Below are 17,102 nucleotides of genomic sequence, written 5' to 3'. Positions count from 1 at the left end.
CATAGTTTATGTTAACTTCTGATGGTTTTCAACCAGTGAAAGTGTGAGATGGATGGAGAGAGTAACCCTTATTAAATCTATATTGGTTCATTGTACAATCTTAGACATTCAACTTTAATATAAAGGTATACTTCAACTGTCAACATCCCACTGTTAAGATTGTTATAGATAGATAGATAGATAGATAGATAGATAGATAGATAGATAGATAGATAGATAGATAGATAGATAGATAGATAGATAGATAGATAGATAGATAGATAGATAGATAGATTGAATGAGTGCATGGCCCACAGCAAATAAAATTTGAAATTACGTTTTCTGAAAATAGAAATTCTCTTAATTCGTCTGATGTTGATTCTCAGCCTTTGCAACCTTTGCTGCTTCTTCCTCTGTGAAACTGAACCTCCACCGCTCACTAGTTGGAGTTGTGCGTGCACTCCATCATTCCCTGTCACCGTGACATGATATCATCCCTCTTCTTCCGCACTACCTCCTCTTTCTTTATCTCTATCTTCATCTGCCTCTATCTTTCTTCAATCTCTCATTCTCCCACCCTTCTTCTCTAACTCTCTCTCATGCCCTGAGGTCAGAGTGTGCTGTAGACTATTGATATCGTTACTAAAAATATAGGATTCCTCCACCAGGCAGCTAAAAATAGAGTAAAGGGACACAGACCACAGGAGACAAACGGAGGAAGGGGCAGGAGGAGAGAAGCACACTTGCTTTACACACTTGCTGGTCTTCAACTGCACCCATAACGGGAGATTAAATGAAAGTGTTTCTTAACTGTGATTCTTTAAAAGTATATGATGGCATGTGATATACTATGTTTTGCTTAGTGCTCATACTTTATTTTGTGCTTGTGAGCTTCTTCATTTCTCCAGTTTAAATCAGGCTCACACAGTGCCATCTCTTCTTGCTTCATTGTTTATGAGTGTATATTTATTTTATTTATGGCCATTCACTTTATTTTTCTCATTCTTTTCTCATTTACTCTTTATTTTCCTCACAAAAAGTCTCTTCTACAAAGGCATCCTAGCTGTTTAAGCCCCGTTTAATAGGTTATGACATGTATAAATGTAACAACTACATAAAGTATACATACTGTACTATTCTATGAGGATAGACTATGATACTCTCAAAGCTTACAGTGATGCTAAAGGTCATAAATCAGACAAGTTTTTCTCACAAACTTTGTTGATAGAAATAATGCTATAATCTAGAGAAAATAATATAAAAATATCAATGAAATACAATGAAACCCAAACAGTTACATTTATAATATGTTTCAAACTGTGTCTGCATGTGTCTGTCTTATATTGGTTAACATTTGAAGAAAGAAAAGATTACAGCACAAATAGCCTCCACTAATGAAAGCAGAACGATAAATATATGAAAGAAAGCTACTTAGAGAGCAATAAATGTGATGAGATACTGTGGTTTGACATGCCCCCCCCCCCCCCCCCCCCCCCGCACACACACACACACACACTCACGCACACTCTCTCCCTCCCTCTCCAACACTTCTCCCTCTTGCTCCCGCAACAGTATCTCTCTTTTAGTAGCCAAAGTAGCTCAGTGAACGCTCCACCGCAGTGCCTGGGACAGACTGGGTGAAAGAGGGAGTGAAGAGGGATTTATGGGATGGGCAGGGGGGCTTAAGGGTAAAAACGCAGAGGAGTGAAGGAGAGTAAGAGAAGAGGAGCAAAGGGAAGACAGAGGGGAGGAGAGAAAGAGACCAAAATCCAGCAAGCCTCCCTGGTGTGGGGTTTCTTGGCTACTGACGTGTGCGCACGACTCGCGTGGCACTGTGAGTATTTCACCTTCTGAATATCTGTTTTCTTGGCAGCAATTGTAATGATGACTCAGTTATTTAAAATGTACGTATGTGTGTGAGAGAGAGTGACGAAAGCTGTGAAAAGAGCTGCATTTATAACGCGTCCTCGCGTCGTGTTTGAGAGCGCACAGAAAAATGATTTTGACATTACAGTCAAGTCCTTAAGCAGCTCTCTTTTTTTCAAGATTTCATTTCAATATCCCCAAATTTTCCATCTGAGACGTTTACACGTTTCTTACTTTGAGTTTATCATCTCAAAACTCCGCGTGTGAGAGTGTGACATTAGGAGGGGGGCACTACACAAGCCAATGCGCATATCGCTGCCTCGTTCAGTCTTGGACTCGGGTACAGATCTCGTTTTACATACATGTAGTTGACAAAAATTACATTGTGGATGTTCAATTCTCCGCTGTGCTGCGTTAAAGGTGTACGAGTTTTACACGAGTGTGGATGCGCAGATAAAAAGCAAACCCACCCACTGAGTCATAATTAGTCCTCATGAAGTCATTTATTTCTCAGTGAGTGATTTCATCGATCTTCTCCGGCTGATTTTGAAACGCTGAACAGTGAGTGCGGGTTAGTTGAGCACACCTTTTAGTTCTGTGTAGGCGCATTCCCGACATGCACGTCAACATTGGGTACTTCTTCCATTTTTTGGGCCAAGGTCTTTCCCTGTATATCTTCACCACTCCTTCCTCTGTTCATGTCTTTAAAAAAAATCTTTCCAAACATAGTTCTCCTCTTGTTATGTTCCTCTCTGTGCATGGGTGCTTTTCACATCTTAATATCCACCATTCCCTCTCTCTCTCTGGGTGTCTCCCTTCCCTGAGAGGCTTACAGGAGATGTCGGTCTGTAGATCGTAATAGATAAGAGTGAATTAAACCTTTTGTCGCCCTTGTGGCTCCTATCACACCAATTCAATTGGCTCGTTGCTTTCAGTGTGATGGAGCTGGGGGACTGTCTCGGGCGCTAAAATGTAATTTGTTATCTCAAATCTAACAGAGAAACTGATTTTCCCACTTTTTACTCAACCTGACCCCCCCCCCCCCCCCCCCCCCCCACACACACACACACACACACACACACACACAAACACAAATACAGCTAAATATAGCTGCTACAACTCGTGAATAAACGATCTGGGATTATTTTTGCCCAATGTTATGGGCAAAAAAGAAAAACATCTACAAGGGTATAATAAGGAAGGTGCCAATATCCTGTTTTGCAGCTTTAATTACATTTTGGAGAAATCTAGATGTAATTGGTTCCTCCTTTGCTTTGCTTCACCTCTACCAAGTTGAATTTGATTCGGTTAAGTCGTTTTTGCTGTTTGTTTTTCTAATTGTATTTTCTATGACTGGGGGGGAGATTATGGTGCTGTCCATGGTGCTGAACATCTCTGAATTACATGGACACAATCTGCTAATTTCTGCAGTTTTGCGACTCAAACTGACTAATTTCTGACCACTTTGGCAGATCTACAAACTGCTGGAAGGTGTGACTGTTCCTTCCTGAGCCCTGCTTGCTGGTCATTTTTATACGTCATTCATCTGTGCTTCCAGTCATGCTATGTCATTTCAGTGAATTGTTTTTTTGTTTTATTTCACGAGGGCTCTGCTTTTGAATTGCCTCTTTGCCTCACTCAAACTGGCTCAAACTCTTGTTGATCAGCCCGGTGTCACCCTGGGTTTGCCGTATGATGCACAGCCTCTAGTCTAAAAATAAGAAAGACAAACATTTTAGAACAGTTTTACAGGAAGTTGATGTGTGGTGTCAAAAACTCATACAAATTGTACAAATTTTGTGCCCTAGTGTCTCAGGTGGCAGTGCCAATTTGCACCTAGCTTTTTGTAACTCTTACTTTTCTCTTAATGCCAATGGTATCTTTTATGTAGCCTGTTTGCCTAATTAGATTTTTGGGGTTGGACCATTTTTTTGTCTGGATAAGTTATAGTTAACTTATCAGTTAAGTTTCTGTTGCTCAAACTAGTGAAATCCAACTATCCATTTTCTATTCTCGCCTAATCTAGTTCAGTATTGTGGGGAAACTAGTCAAATCTCAGAGGCCTTTTCTGTTGAACATCCTTTACCACCAGCTAGCTATGTTCTTATTCACCATTCTTGCTCTTTGCTCACAAACTCCATTCATCCATGCTGCTTCAAAGAAAGTGAAATTTCCTCTGCAGCACCCATGTTTCCTACAGTGGTTGTCCAGATAAGATGAGTTCAAGCTTAATCTTTAAGATTTCATTCCCCTGTAGAATTACTATATTCAAGGTTTGTCATACAAAGACAGAGCAGAATGATAAAGTGGTTCTCATGTTGTAAGTTTCTGTTGTCAGCACCTTCAAAGGTGACTGATAAGAGGTCAAATGAATTATTAAGGCTTAACATGAAGTGTTGCTGTGTATTTTTCATGCGATCATCTCACTCTGAGGTTCAGCATCTGTTAGACTAAGTCTTAAATACTGATGAAGCTTTATTATAACAAGAAAACTGGTAGGCTGGCTTATGCAAATAACAGCTTAGAAGAGTGTTGATATTTTGAAGAAAGGCTCAAACACACATGATCTCAAACCTTGAAGTAGTTACATCACTTAGAGCATTCCTGATTTCACTCCTTCCAGCTACAGTAAGAACGAAAAAATGGCATGAGTTGTGACATCATCAAAAAAAATCTGTGGTTCTAATGAAAAAAAAATACAATTCTGCTTTGAGGGCGATTTACTCCAATCTACCTTTGATGCACAGATTAGTGTAGGTAATGATATGAGATTGTTTTCTGCGTAAACATTTTAGCAGCTTTGGATCAAATACAGTTATTTGAATTCACTGCTTCATGGCTGCAGCTGGTCTTTCCGACAGTTATTGCATTGTCATGTTTACTCATGAATGACTTAATAGCATGATGGCTAATGGCTGCACAGACTGCAAGATACACTACGAGAGTGACAGCATCTAGACACATAAAACTGGGCAGCCACTGACAGACGCTACATTACAGACAGAGGTCCTGAATCCAACAGTTAAAGCTGGACAGTCAGTTGCTGCTAATTGTGCCCAATTAAATCACTGCCAAGTGTACAATCTGTGAAATCTGGAAAAGTCGTTAAAACGTCATGAAAATGTACACTGAACACCTAGGTTTTTTTTTAGATGTGGAAAAAACCTGTAAATTAACACAAAACAGATGTGCAATCAGTAAGACTGTCTGCAGGTCCTCAGTGAGTCAGTCTCTTTACAGCTCTAGCAATGTTCGCTAATAAGGTGAAGCAGGCATTATGTTTCCTGAGAGGCAAAACCCAGGGCAGAAAAAGTCTGTCAAACACTCCCTCCTGCTTGTTAGGCTTATTTCTCTGTATGTGGTGCAGTGTAGTAACTGAAGGCAGCTCAGACGAGCCATCATTTCTTTTCTCTCATTTGGACTGTGGCAGGGCAATAAGAGGATAAGGTTTAAAGAGATTTCAGTAACAACATGAACCTGAAATCACAAAGATAAAAGGAAGGGGGATAAAATAAGATCTGAACAACTGCAACAATGCATGTGAAAATAGACAAAGAAAAATCACAAGTTTTAACAATTAGGATATGAGGGTAAACAACACCTCATCTGCATAGTAATAACCTTCCCAGTATAAACTCCATCGTACCATATAACCTGACAAAATGAGGGTGATTACAGTAAACAACTTCTCTGTGTTTCCCGGACGAATTTATCCTTTATTACTTGTCGAACTGATGCTAATGAACAGCAGTCCAAATTAAGTAAAGGCCAGCGGCAGAGCAACCACATGCAAATACACGCAGGCACTGAAACCCATAAATCCGTACAGACAGCATGCTGAAAGGACGTGCAGGGAAGCACTTCCTATTCAACCAGAACTAAGTCACAGAAAGACCATGTGTGAGTCACACTCTCCTGCCTGCTTCTTTCGCTCTATGCCAGGGTTTTTAAATCCTTGTATAACTTCATTGGTGAAGTCATCACTTGTTATGTTGGTTCCTCTCCGACCTTTAACGTGATTGGTTGCCAGAGAATGTGCCACTAAATCATTTCTAGCACTAACAAGTCCAGACAGGAGGATAGCCTGTGGCTGTGTGTCACATGTCTGTCAAAGGGGATCCCCATCTTCGGTGGCGACCCCTGCCTGACCCTACATTTTTGTTTGTCTTTGCACAGTTTTGATGTCTAAGTCCTGAGAGTCTCTAACACCCCTTTTTCTGCCACTCTCCACTCCAGATGAGTTCATGCAGTAGCCGTGCGTTGACTATCCTGTCCACGGTGTTTGGAGCCTGCGGACTGCTGCTGGTGGGGGTGGCTGTGTCCACAGACTACTGGCTTATAATGGTGGAGGGAATCATCCTGCAGCAGAACCATAGCATGGAGGTGAAGATGGCGCTGCATTCAGGCCTTTGGAGAGTCTGCTTCGTGGCCGGTAGGAGGATACAACTACATTTGTGTGAATACATTTCTGTGCATTCTGACATCAAAATGATCACACATGGGCAAATAAAAAAACCCAGTAAGGTTGGCAAGTAAACCAAGAAAGCAGGAAGGGGAGAAACGAAAGATCGGGAACTCGTGGCCTCTGGAACCAAAGCTGTCACAAAACATGATCGTTACCTGTGAGCAGGACTGCAGAGACCTGCGCTTTATCATGCATCACTGACTTTGATCCTAAAAGCAAACCCGGCATTTTCCTTTTTTCTTTTTTCTCATAGGTTCGGAGAACGGGAGATGTGTTGCATCAGAGTACTTCACCGAACCCGATATAGAGATCACAACTGAAAACACGGCAAACATCCTGAGTGAGTGAAACATAGACCCGATCATATACATTATCGACTGATACTCTGCATGTGTGTCCCCCTGCTGATCGATTGTGTGTACTGAAAGCTGAACATGATATTAGAGCTGCTCGAAAAGGTGAATAATTTCACTAGCTCAGCAATTCACTAACATGACCACATGTTAATGATAATGAGTCTTTTAGTAATGACTACATCTGAAGGAGCAAAAGAGTGCGGTTGAGGCAATAGTATCAGAGGTATTGATCTTCAGTTATCGAGGTGTCAATGGAGTTGAGGTTTTTTTCTTTGTAACACAAAGCAGGAAAAAGTGGAGTTGTATGGGAAGGTTTTAGAACTGATAGTACAGACATGCCTATGTTGGTAAGCACAGGGACTGCAGTATGTGAGGATGTGTCTTTGATCCAAAAATTACTTTATGAAAGCTTAATTTGTTTTTGGCAAATTCAAAAACTTTACATTTTTACATTAAGAAATATTAACAAGTCTGTCAGGAGCAATAAAGCGTAATTACTTTCCATGCAAAGCAATTCATTTTGGGTTTAATTTTCCATATTTAAGAAGTAGAGAATATTATGATGGAACATCATAAAGTTTTTACATCATAGCCTTCTTTCCATTGCTTAAAAGGCAATCAGACAATTTACCAAATACAGTGAGAAATACAGTGTTTTTTATCCTGATTTTAGTGGTTAGAGTCTCATATAGTCATACCCACATAATTCAGCTTACTTATTAAATACATTAGACTGAGTCAGAAAACCTTTCTAACTCCAGCAACATTGCTCACCTCAGCAGAGGAAAAACGCCTCCTGTAAGCTATTTTTTAACACTGTGACCTCTCCACAGAGATGGTTCGCACGGCCACACCCTTCCCGATGGTGTCCCTGCTCTTCGTTTTCACAGCCTTCGTCATCAGCAACATCGGACACATCCGGCCTCAGCGCACCATCCTGGCCTTTGTGTCTGGTATCTTCTTCATCCTCTCAGGTGGGACCCATTACTCATGTCGTTCTGTCACCCCTTCCTCACTCTGTGATTGATTACAGCAGCCCAGCGTGTCCTGTGTCACACATGGAGACACTCCATTATGGCTCTATTTTTGGTTTGGGATACAGGTGTGGAGGCTGTCACTAGAAAAGGTGACAGGATTAATTTTCAATTTTTTCCATGGGATGAGACTTTTCCTCACTTTTGAATTTCCCTGTAATAAATTTTAATTTGTGATTAGGACCAGGCTTTTCTCAGTTATCCTTGTATAAAAAAAAGCAAAACAGGCAAACCCCATTATAAGCAGTTTTTTCTTCACTATTGTAGTTAAGCTGCTTGAGCAGCAGATGGCTGTAATGTTCCCATTTTTTATGCTCGATGTGTGGAGTTAAAACTGTCAGGAGCTAAACTGGAGCTTGTATTCCCTGACAGTGGTTTCTCGAGACACTTTTGAGGATAAAGCACAGTACAGAGAAGCATCGAACAGTCTCATTCAACAGCTTGGACTTGCAGGGACTTGGTGATAAAGGGTGTCGCTGAACACAAAATGTTATGTAACAGAGGTTATATAATGTTTATTGCCTGTGCTCAAAGTGTCACAGTGTTTTAGTTTGCAGGGTTTGCTGATGATAGGGTGATAATAACAGGCAATTGTATTGAGTTGCTTGTCAGTGGCTGGATATTCTGCTGCATTAAGCCCTGCTCTTTAAACACAGCCTTCCTCCTGCCCTCCCTCTCAACTTCCCACCCCAGCTCCTTTAGTTTCTCACGTTTGCTCCTTACTCTTCCATTTAGAGTGAATCTACTACTATGTTCTGGTTAATATTACAGAATTCAGCGCTGAAGATTAAAGAAAGCTCAGCATGGAGCCACATATGTTCAGGCTTGCTTCGAGGCTGTTCTCTTTCTCTACCTCATCCCCCCTCCCCAACAAGCACCCTCCTGACAGTGCATGTGCACTTCAAACATTTGCCTCAATTTTCTGTTTGTACCACACACTACACTTTTCTTTGCCTTCGTCTGCTCTTGTTGGACAAGTGCACGCATGCTTTCCTTCTGGATTTTTGCGTGGATAAAGATGTAGTTCAACCCCAGGATTGACAGCAGCATGGTTTCTGCATTTTCCATGCTTTACAATTTTAAATTGTCAACAAAAACCTCTTAAACCAGCCATTTATGTAAAGGCCGTAACACTTGACAGCCCTGCGGTACATTTGAATGTTGCAGTGGAATCTAAAAATATACATATTTGGTGCTTACAGCATGCAGCTGCTTTTGAATATTGATTCTTTGATGCTGGCCATATGTTGTATCTCATGCATTTAACATTTCCAGGTAGTGAAGAAAGCATGTCCATGTCACTGGAAGATGAGGGGTTTTAATGTTGCATGGGTTGCTTCTGGGTCAAAAGTTTCTACTTTTAAAAGTGACCTCTTATTTTCTATCAGTGTTTATACTCAGCAAACCCTTATTATTTGTGACTGAATGACTTGAAAACTTAGTCAAGTCATAAAGATAAGGATGTTCACAATTGTGTGGCTGGCCTGGTACTGCCTTATGAGGTTGTGTGCGTATCATGGGAAAATGGACTCTCTTTTCATTAGCAGAAACTATTACAAAGTTGGTTTTAAGGTAGAAGACCCAATGAAGTTTTCTACATTTTCTTTTACATTTTTGACTCACCTTAAAATGGATTCAGTTCATTTTATTCATCAATCTAGACACAATTTGCCACAATGACAAGACTACTCTGTTTTTTAAAATACACATGGTCAGTACTTCATTAAAAACATTAAAAAACACTTGGCAACAATGGCACATTGCCACAACACTTCCTGGGTATTATCCCATAAGCTTGGAGCTCCTTCCCTTTGTAAGATTCTCCTATTCTTCTTGGCAGAAACATTTTTAAAAATTCAGCATTTCAAGCCAGTTTCAGGTCTCTCCAGAGATGCTCTGTTGGGTACAGGTCACTCTGGAACTTCTGCAGATATTCCTAAAGCCACTCTCTTTTTTTTTCTGCTGTTTTCTTGAAAGTATGCTTTGGGTTTTTGTCTGTCTGAGGGAATGATTCCGCCATCACCATGTTTGAGTGTAGGAATGGCATTACTAAGGGGAAGTTCGTAATCTTGTTTATTACTTATTATCTTCATCAGGTCAGAAGATTTTGCTTCTCATTGTTCTCATTGTTCAAGTGCCTCCCAGCAGGCTGTCACATGTCCTTTTTGTGAGGAATGGCTTCTAACTGGCCACTCTAAAATAAAAATTGATCAGTCAGTATCTGTAGGTCAGTAAATTGCAGGTTTACAGACTGTCCTCTGGAGCTCATGACTGGGTTGTTTTTTTTTTTACCCTGACATACACCACAAACTGCAATATCTTACACAGACAGGTATGCCTTTCCTAATTATGTCAAAATAATTTGATTATACACATCTGGGATCCAGTCAAGTTCTGGTGGTATCTCAGTGACCACTTATACAAAAAGGATGTGTCAGAGGTCAACTGTGAGTGTCATAACAAAGAGATTGAATACTTTTAAAAGCAAAACACCCTAAAGGAACCAACAAACGCTTCCCACTTTACACTCCAGTCCCACATTTTTCTTTGTTTGCATACTTATAACCCCCAGAGGCGATATCTGCATCTGATTTCTGTACATGCATTTTCCATATTTGTGTGGTCTGACATCTCCTTGACATTGCTGCTGGTGTGATTCCATCACAAGCTAATTGCTGCTTCCCTGTCTTTTTTTGTACCACTTTGTACCACTCCTTTACATTGAGTGTTTGTTAAATATGATTTTAAAGACAAATGAAACTGAAGCTTTATAAGACAAGACAATATAAATCATATCAATTAAATTAATTGATTTTAGGATTAGTGGAAGAGATTATTCATTTAAATGAATGAACTGCAGCCCACCCCATCTTCTAGGAATTACCCTTACATATGTTTAATTTGAAACAGCATTCATTTCAAGTGAAGCATAATATACCCCCTGAATTATGTTATTGATTAACATAATGATGAACTAATGTAATAAAGAGGATGTGACAGAGATTATAAAGTTGCCTGCTTAGCTAAATATATCTGTGGTTTATGTTGTTGTTGTGGCATCTCATAATCAATAATTACATCTGCCAAGACTAAAGCTCCTGAATGCATCACAGAGTCTGGTTTTACCAGCTGAAGTTATTTTAAGCACTCAAAGCTCCTGCTGAAGTTTAAGGACAGGGTGTAGTCTTGGCAAAGTTTCAAATGACATAAAAGTGACTCAGCATGGCATCTTTATAAAAAAACAGTTTTTCTTAAGCTTAACCAAAGTGCTTTTGTTGCCTAAATGTAACCAGAATTTAACACCTGAGATTATGTGAGGTCCACTGAATGTCATCCAGACAGAAATTTCCTTAGCATTTGTACAGCACAAATTTGCTTGAGAAACCATTTATGCACGTGAAAACAATATATACATCATGCAAATGCTTCATTTTTACAGTGGCTACTGTGTAGTGTGTAAATAGCCTCAAATTTCTTAATTTGTTTTTCTTCCAAGGTCACAATAGACCTCTTAATTAATAGCTTTAATGTAAATTTTCTTGCCAGTTTCTATGACTCTCCCACTCTTGTGTCTCGTTAGTATTTCTCATGGTTTCTCCACAGCTCTCTCCTCCTCTGGCCATACTCATGTGGCTCTCTAAGTCGCTGTGTAATGACCTGACTTGTATCCGACTCTCTGTCTCTCCCTGACTCTTTGTCATTGTTAATGTGCTGCATGCAGGCCTCAGTCTGGTGGTGGGCCTGGTGCTCTACATCTCCAGTATTAATGACGAGGTGATGAACCGGCCCAGGGAGCCCGAGCAGTTCTTCAATTACTACTACGGCTGGTCATTCGCCTTTGCTGCCTCTTCCTTCTTACTCAAAGAGGTCAGTGTGGACTGGCTGTGAGTGTGTGTGTATGTTACTGATAGAAATATGGGAAAGACAGTGCGAGTGTGTGCGAGTGTGTGCGAGTGTGTGCGAGTGTGTCTGCATACGTTACACCAACCTCATCTCACAAGAAAAACATGTTAAAAAAATAATTTGCTCACATGCACAACATGTTATAGTGTCACAGTGAAGGTGCAACAATTGTGAGATGGTAACATTTTACTTTGCCTCTTGCATTTGTAGGCCAGCGTTCATGCACAGGTATGCCAACATGTAACCATGTATTTATTAATATTTAAGCCTAAGAAACCACAAGAGATGTCAAAGAAAAAAGGGAGAATTCCTTGTACGCCACTGGGTTAAATGGGGCTCCAAATGAGTGTAACACAAGCCTCCACCGTTTCCTACCTCATTAGCATTTGTGAACCTGTTATTGTTGTGCAGTGTGACTTTTGGGACAGTTTAAAACGTATTAAACAATTTGCAAAGAAAAACAGACATTAAGAACCTCGAGCCTTGAAAATGTGCTTTTACACTTTGTAAATTTAATGCAAAAGTAGACATGTTATGATCTGCAAAGGTAGATGTAGGCATTTACAGATTGTCCAGCCCAGAAAGTACTGTAATTTTTCACAATTTTTGTGGAACTAGTCATTTGTTTTTATGTAGACCAACATAGCTTTTATACATTGTGAAGTGAGAATACTTTGGCCACATACAGGGCGTATTTTGTTATCTGTGGTGCAGATTTCAAGTGCTGTTTGTGCTCTGATGATCAGCATTGTGGAAGTAATGTGTGATATCAGTGGGGTTTTTTTTAATGGAGAACTTCATGCATGAATCCATCCGTTGTACAGTGTCATGTGAATCCTCAGCTCATCTTACCGTCTCCCTTTCTATGCTCCCCACTTCTGCAACTTCCTCTTTCAGCACTGCTCTTACTATGCTGCAGTGGATGGTAAACTGTCTCCTCCAATTTCTCTGCATCTTCTTTTCTCCATTCTTATCTCCACTTTCTGCTTTCTTGTCTTTTAATTAATTTGTTTCAAGTTCAAACACGTGATAACCCCCATTTTCACTTTATACATCCCTTTATACTTGTCCTATGTCACTTTTAGTTTAATTTTCCCAAACCCTTGCAACTGTTTCTTTGAAATTTGAGTGTTCTTGTCACATATACTCTCTCCTCAATTCTGTTTTCCTCTCTTCGTTACTCTCCCAGGGGGCTGGTGTGTTGTCAGTCTATCTGTTCATGAAGCGCTATGCAGAGGAAGAGATGTACCGCCCCCACCCAGCAATCTACCGCCCCCGTCTGTCCGAGAGTAGCGACTATAGCGGCCAGTACCTCCATCCAGAGTCCTCTTGGCCTCCACCAAAGAGAGGCCGCAGCACTTCAGAGGCCTCGAGTGACATCTCCATCCAGCTTAATCAGACACCACCAGCGCCGCCAAAAAGCAGTCTGCAAGTAGGTGGCCATGGCAGCCCACCATCTGTTTCTTCTTCTGCAGGGAGCTACCAGATGCAACCACAGTCTGTGGGCTACCCGTCCACACATACCCTGCCCAGGTCGCACTCCTCCCACCCCCAGGGCCAAGCTCTTCCAATGACCATGCCTCCATCCCCCTTACCTCACTATCACACACACGTGCACATGAGCGCCTCCCCCTGTTAGGAACAGGGCGCCTCAGAAAGGGAAGGAGAGACAATGACTCTTCATGATCATCTGTACTGTACATTTAGATGTAGATGAGAGTAAATGCTGAACTTGGATCACACCTCACTTCAGATGAAGTGCAGGGAGATGTGAGGTAGTTTTGGGACCCAAGGACAATCGTTGCTTTGGAGAATGAAATAGAGGATTTTACAGATACTGTGAAGGACTTTGAATAAAACAAACATAAGAGCTCAAGGAAGAAGAGAATGATAGTGATTATGGCCTGTTAAAAAGAGTGAAACGAGTTACCTAGGAAGATATTAGAGGTTAAGCTGCAAGGCAAAGGAGATACTAGTGAGGGAGAGTGAAGCAGGGAGCGCAAGAGGCTGCGGTAAAACACAAAGACTCTGCAATGCTGCAGGAAATTTGTATGCACTAGGAAATGTATAATGCAAAACACTGATTTTCAAAGACTGAGAATGCACATAGTTTTTTATAAACATAATTCACACCAATACATGGAATATGTAAGTTTTTACCAAATGGGAGGTGTGGTTAAGTATACTCTGAATTTATTACATCATCAATCCAGTTCCAAAACTCACAAGGTGAAGATAGTGTTGTCAATATTATTAATTAAGAGTATTTGTTTCCAATAAACTAACTTATGAACTGTGAAAACTGTACAGTATACGAATGTTGTTCATGCTTTTTAAAAAGAAATAGATCGAAGTGGGAGATGAAATATCAAGACGAGAAGTTATTGTCCTACATTTGTTTAAGATACAAATTTCTAACTTCTTGTACATAATTGCACATAAGGACTTTTGTTGTAAATTGTGAATGAAGCTTTGCAGCAAATCACATAAAGGAAATGTCAGACTCATTCTACTTTGAATGAAGAGACTGCAACATGCACATCACAACCAACAACATACTCACTGGATGCAGAGCATGCTGGTTTGAATGAGGAACCACCAACCAATGTTATGGTAATCTGATGCCCTCTACTGGCTGCTGTCCTGCACTGACTCTGGATCAGCTGTGGGACTGGCTGACTATTTTTCATGCACTCATTTTTTTTTCTGAAAATGATGGTGAACTGAAGGAATGTCAGAGGAGATATTACTTGATAGGCATGATCAAAAGATAAACTTTAGAACTAGTTAGGGATATTTTTAAAGCTCTGTAGCTGTTGGTATATCTTTAAGACTCACATATTGAAAGTATTTGTTACACCTGCACTTAATTCCTGGTACTTGCCTGGTCTTCTGTCACTTATTCTATTAAATGAATGCACCCCCCCCGCCCCACCCCACCCCCCCATTTTATTCCAACATCTTGCAAGTAAAAGCCTCTGCAAATCATGAGTGAGTGTTCCTTTGGCTAATAAATGTGGTTTGCAGGAGATAATCAGTGGGTTCTGATATATTACACATATTTAGTATTTGGTAAAGGTTGATTTCCAGCCAACCCAGCTTATGGTTTATAAGCTGCCACTGTAATTTAGAAATATACACATTGTGCTGTGCAGAGACTCCTGTCTGATACATTTCACAGCCACTGTCCACTGTGCATCATTACCATGCAATGTTTATATAATGTTTGAACAATTTGCTCCGATACTGTAAAATACTGAGCTCTTTCAATGTCTTTGAGAGCAGCCTTTGTAGATTATTTCCAGCCATCCACGTGTTCATGAAATTTTAGAAAATAATGAAAAAGCCAGTTTTCTAAATCAGTTTAAAGCTGTTTTCAAGCATATCATGAGAATAATGTTTTTATATTATAGAAGCTCAAACCACAGTATAGTTAATAATCAAAGAGTTACTGTATTGAATTAATTACACATGACTTTTCTGTCAATAGACGTATTATTTAATGGACTTCCTGTGGTTGAGAATGAATTCCCTGCGATACAGTTGTATTAATTTTGTTTTGAATGCATTTTAACCACAAGGGTCTGTTTCAGGATGTTGTGGTGTGTAGTAAAGGACATTCTCTGATACTGTAGAAGCTCAATCTTCAGATTAAGTTTCTTTTTGATACAGCACAGTATCACAAAAACACAACGAGAGCACCTGCACATAAAAAAACAGCCACATCTTGATTTAGAATAGTTATATTTACTGTTTGTTATAAGGCACATCATTCATAATGATACATCAATATGATTTATCACTGCTAAAGTGAATTAAACCACTGTGTTGTGTACTGGCTGGTTTGAATTATCACTGTGATGCTGCAGAGAGGGAAACACACTCCTAGTGTAGGGATGAAAATCACACAGACTCACAGGGGAGAGTAAACACTGGGCTTGTTGCTATATCACTATTTCGTCTGTATGCAGTCTGATACACTTCCTTGTGTTTTGTTTATGCAGTAAAGTGAAGCCCACTGCGTCTGCAGTCCACTGCTGTTGATTCTGCTGTTAGTTATGAGTCAAGTGCCTTGCTCACGGGCACTTCGGCAGGAGCAGTTGAGGAAGATCAAAGCATTTATCCAGCCAGTAGGCATCTGCACTTTTTAAGTAAAATCTGCTTCATCGTGACCTGTGAACAGCAAAGACTATTTTCTTCCTCTGCACAAATAACTTCCCTTTTTTCCAGAATCATTCAGTAATATTTCAGTGCCTATTAAATTGCAGCATATTCTTTTTTACCTTTTCCCCTAATTTCTATTTTTCCCCTTCTCTACCCTCAACCTTTTTCTTCGCCTCTATATAAAAGGGTGTAGCTGTGCTTGCTTCTGCATGAAACCTACTCTCCTTTCCGAGGATGTTTTTTTTGGAACAACAAAAAAAGCTCAAATAAATCCTTTTCAATGCATCTATGAGACTGCTGCTGTCGAATCTGGAGTAATATATTTCAGTAGAAATTGTGATAAGATCACTGTTCTTAAAGTCTTGACAAGTGTAACACACTTTATATTAATAAAACTTTAAACTTGGGTTAATTTCACCATGTTTCCCTCCTCTATGTGTTTTCTGTTCATTTTTTGTTAAATGTTGTTTAAATATGGTCAACATGTTTGCTATTTAATCGTTTTTGCTATATATGTAACATGTTTGAGGCTAATTCTGTTTATGTGATACCAGCATGTACTATGCTGCATAGAATAAATAAAGAGTGTTATTTTCTCGCTGGTTTCTGTGATGGAGGGAAACCATTGTAAGTGGATGAACACTGCACTGCAGTGAACCACTGGGTGTTAACCAGGCTCCCTCTTCAGTCACGGTAAGCCACCACAGCCTGAAGGCAACGATTGATCAGAGTGCTGTATTGGTGCATGCTCTGGTGTGCGGTTGAACTTGCCTGCATATGTGTTTTTGTGAAGATTGGTTATTGTTTATCCTAACTGGCCTGTGACTAAAATGTAGATATAAGTTAAAAGGAAGCGAAAATTCAAGAACAGATTTACTCAATACATGGAAAAAAGTCTTGATGGTGTCTCAAAAACAGGGCTGTCTAAGTTGAAATATTCTTTCAAAGTGTTATACAGTAACAAAGAAACACTAGTTGTTGGTCAAGGACAAAATCAGAAAGCTAAAAAAGGAGTGAGCAAAGTAGGTGAAGTAATAATACATGCAGTGCTACAGCCTTAGTGTCTGACCAACAAGGGGACAATTGTAACAGAACCGTCATAACTAATTTCCATTTGGGCTCTTATGTAATCCAAAATGAAAAACAAAAGTCTGGTGTAAATACGTGTGTGATGGGGGCTTATGAGACATACTACATGAGGAAGTCAAACATCAAACATCCACAGGTCAATAAACAGTGTGTGCACTCTGCTGTCTGACTCCAAGAACTTTCAGATTTTCTGCATGTGAGCGTCTCTTCTGATGGAAGAAACCTGATAGCCGGTGTCAACAATTG

General features: G+C 40.0%; 1 protein-coding gene across 1 annotated transcript; it reads left to right on the top strand.

Moving 5' to 3' along the window:
- The first annotated feature begins 1,581 nt into the window (after positions 1–1,581).
- Positions 1,582–16,239, top strand: cacng7b (calcium channel, voltage-dependent, gamma subunit 7b). The gene is made up of 6 exons (XM_072393271.1): positions 1,582–1,813; positions 6,082–6,277; positions 6,564–6,650; positions 7,500–7,640; positions 11,422–11,567; positions 12,793–16,239. Exons 2-6 carry the CDS (start codon positions 6,082–6,084, stop codon positions 13,240–13,242), a joined length of 1,020 nt encoding a protein of 339 aa, XP_072249372.1. The 5' UTR covers positions 1,582–1,813; the 3' UTR covers positions 13,243–16,239.
- Positions 16,240–17,102: the final 863 nt, after the last annotated feature.

The sequence above is a fragment of the Leuresthes tenuis genome, unplaced genomic scaffold, assembly GCF_036924035.1.
Source record: "Leuresthes tenuis unplaced genomic scaffold, fLeuTen1.0.hap1 SCAF_10, whole genome shotgun sequence".
Classification (NCBI taxonomy): domain Eukaryota; kingdom Metazoa; phylum Chordata; class Actinopteri; order Atheriniformes; family Atherinopsidae; genus Leuresthes; species Leuresthes tenuis.
This window is presented reverse-complemented; position numbering and strand designations above follow the sequence as displayed.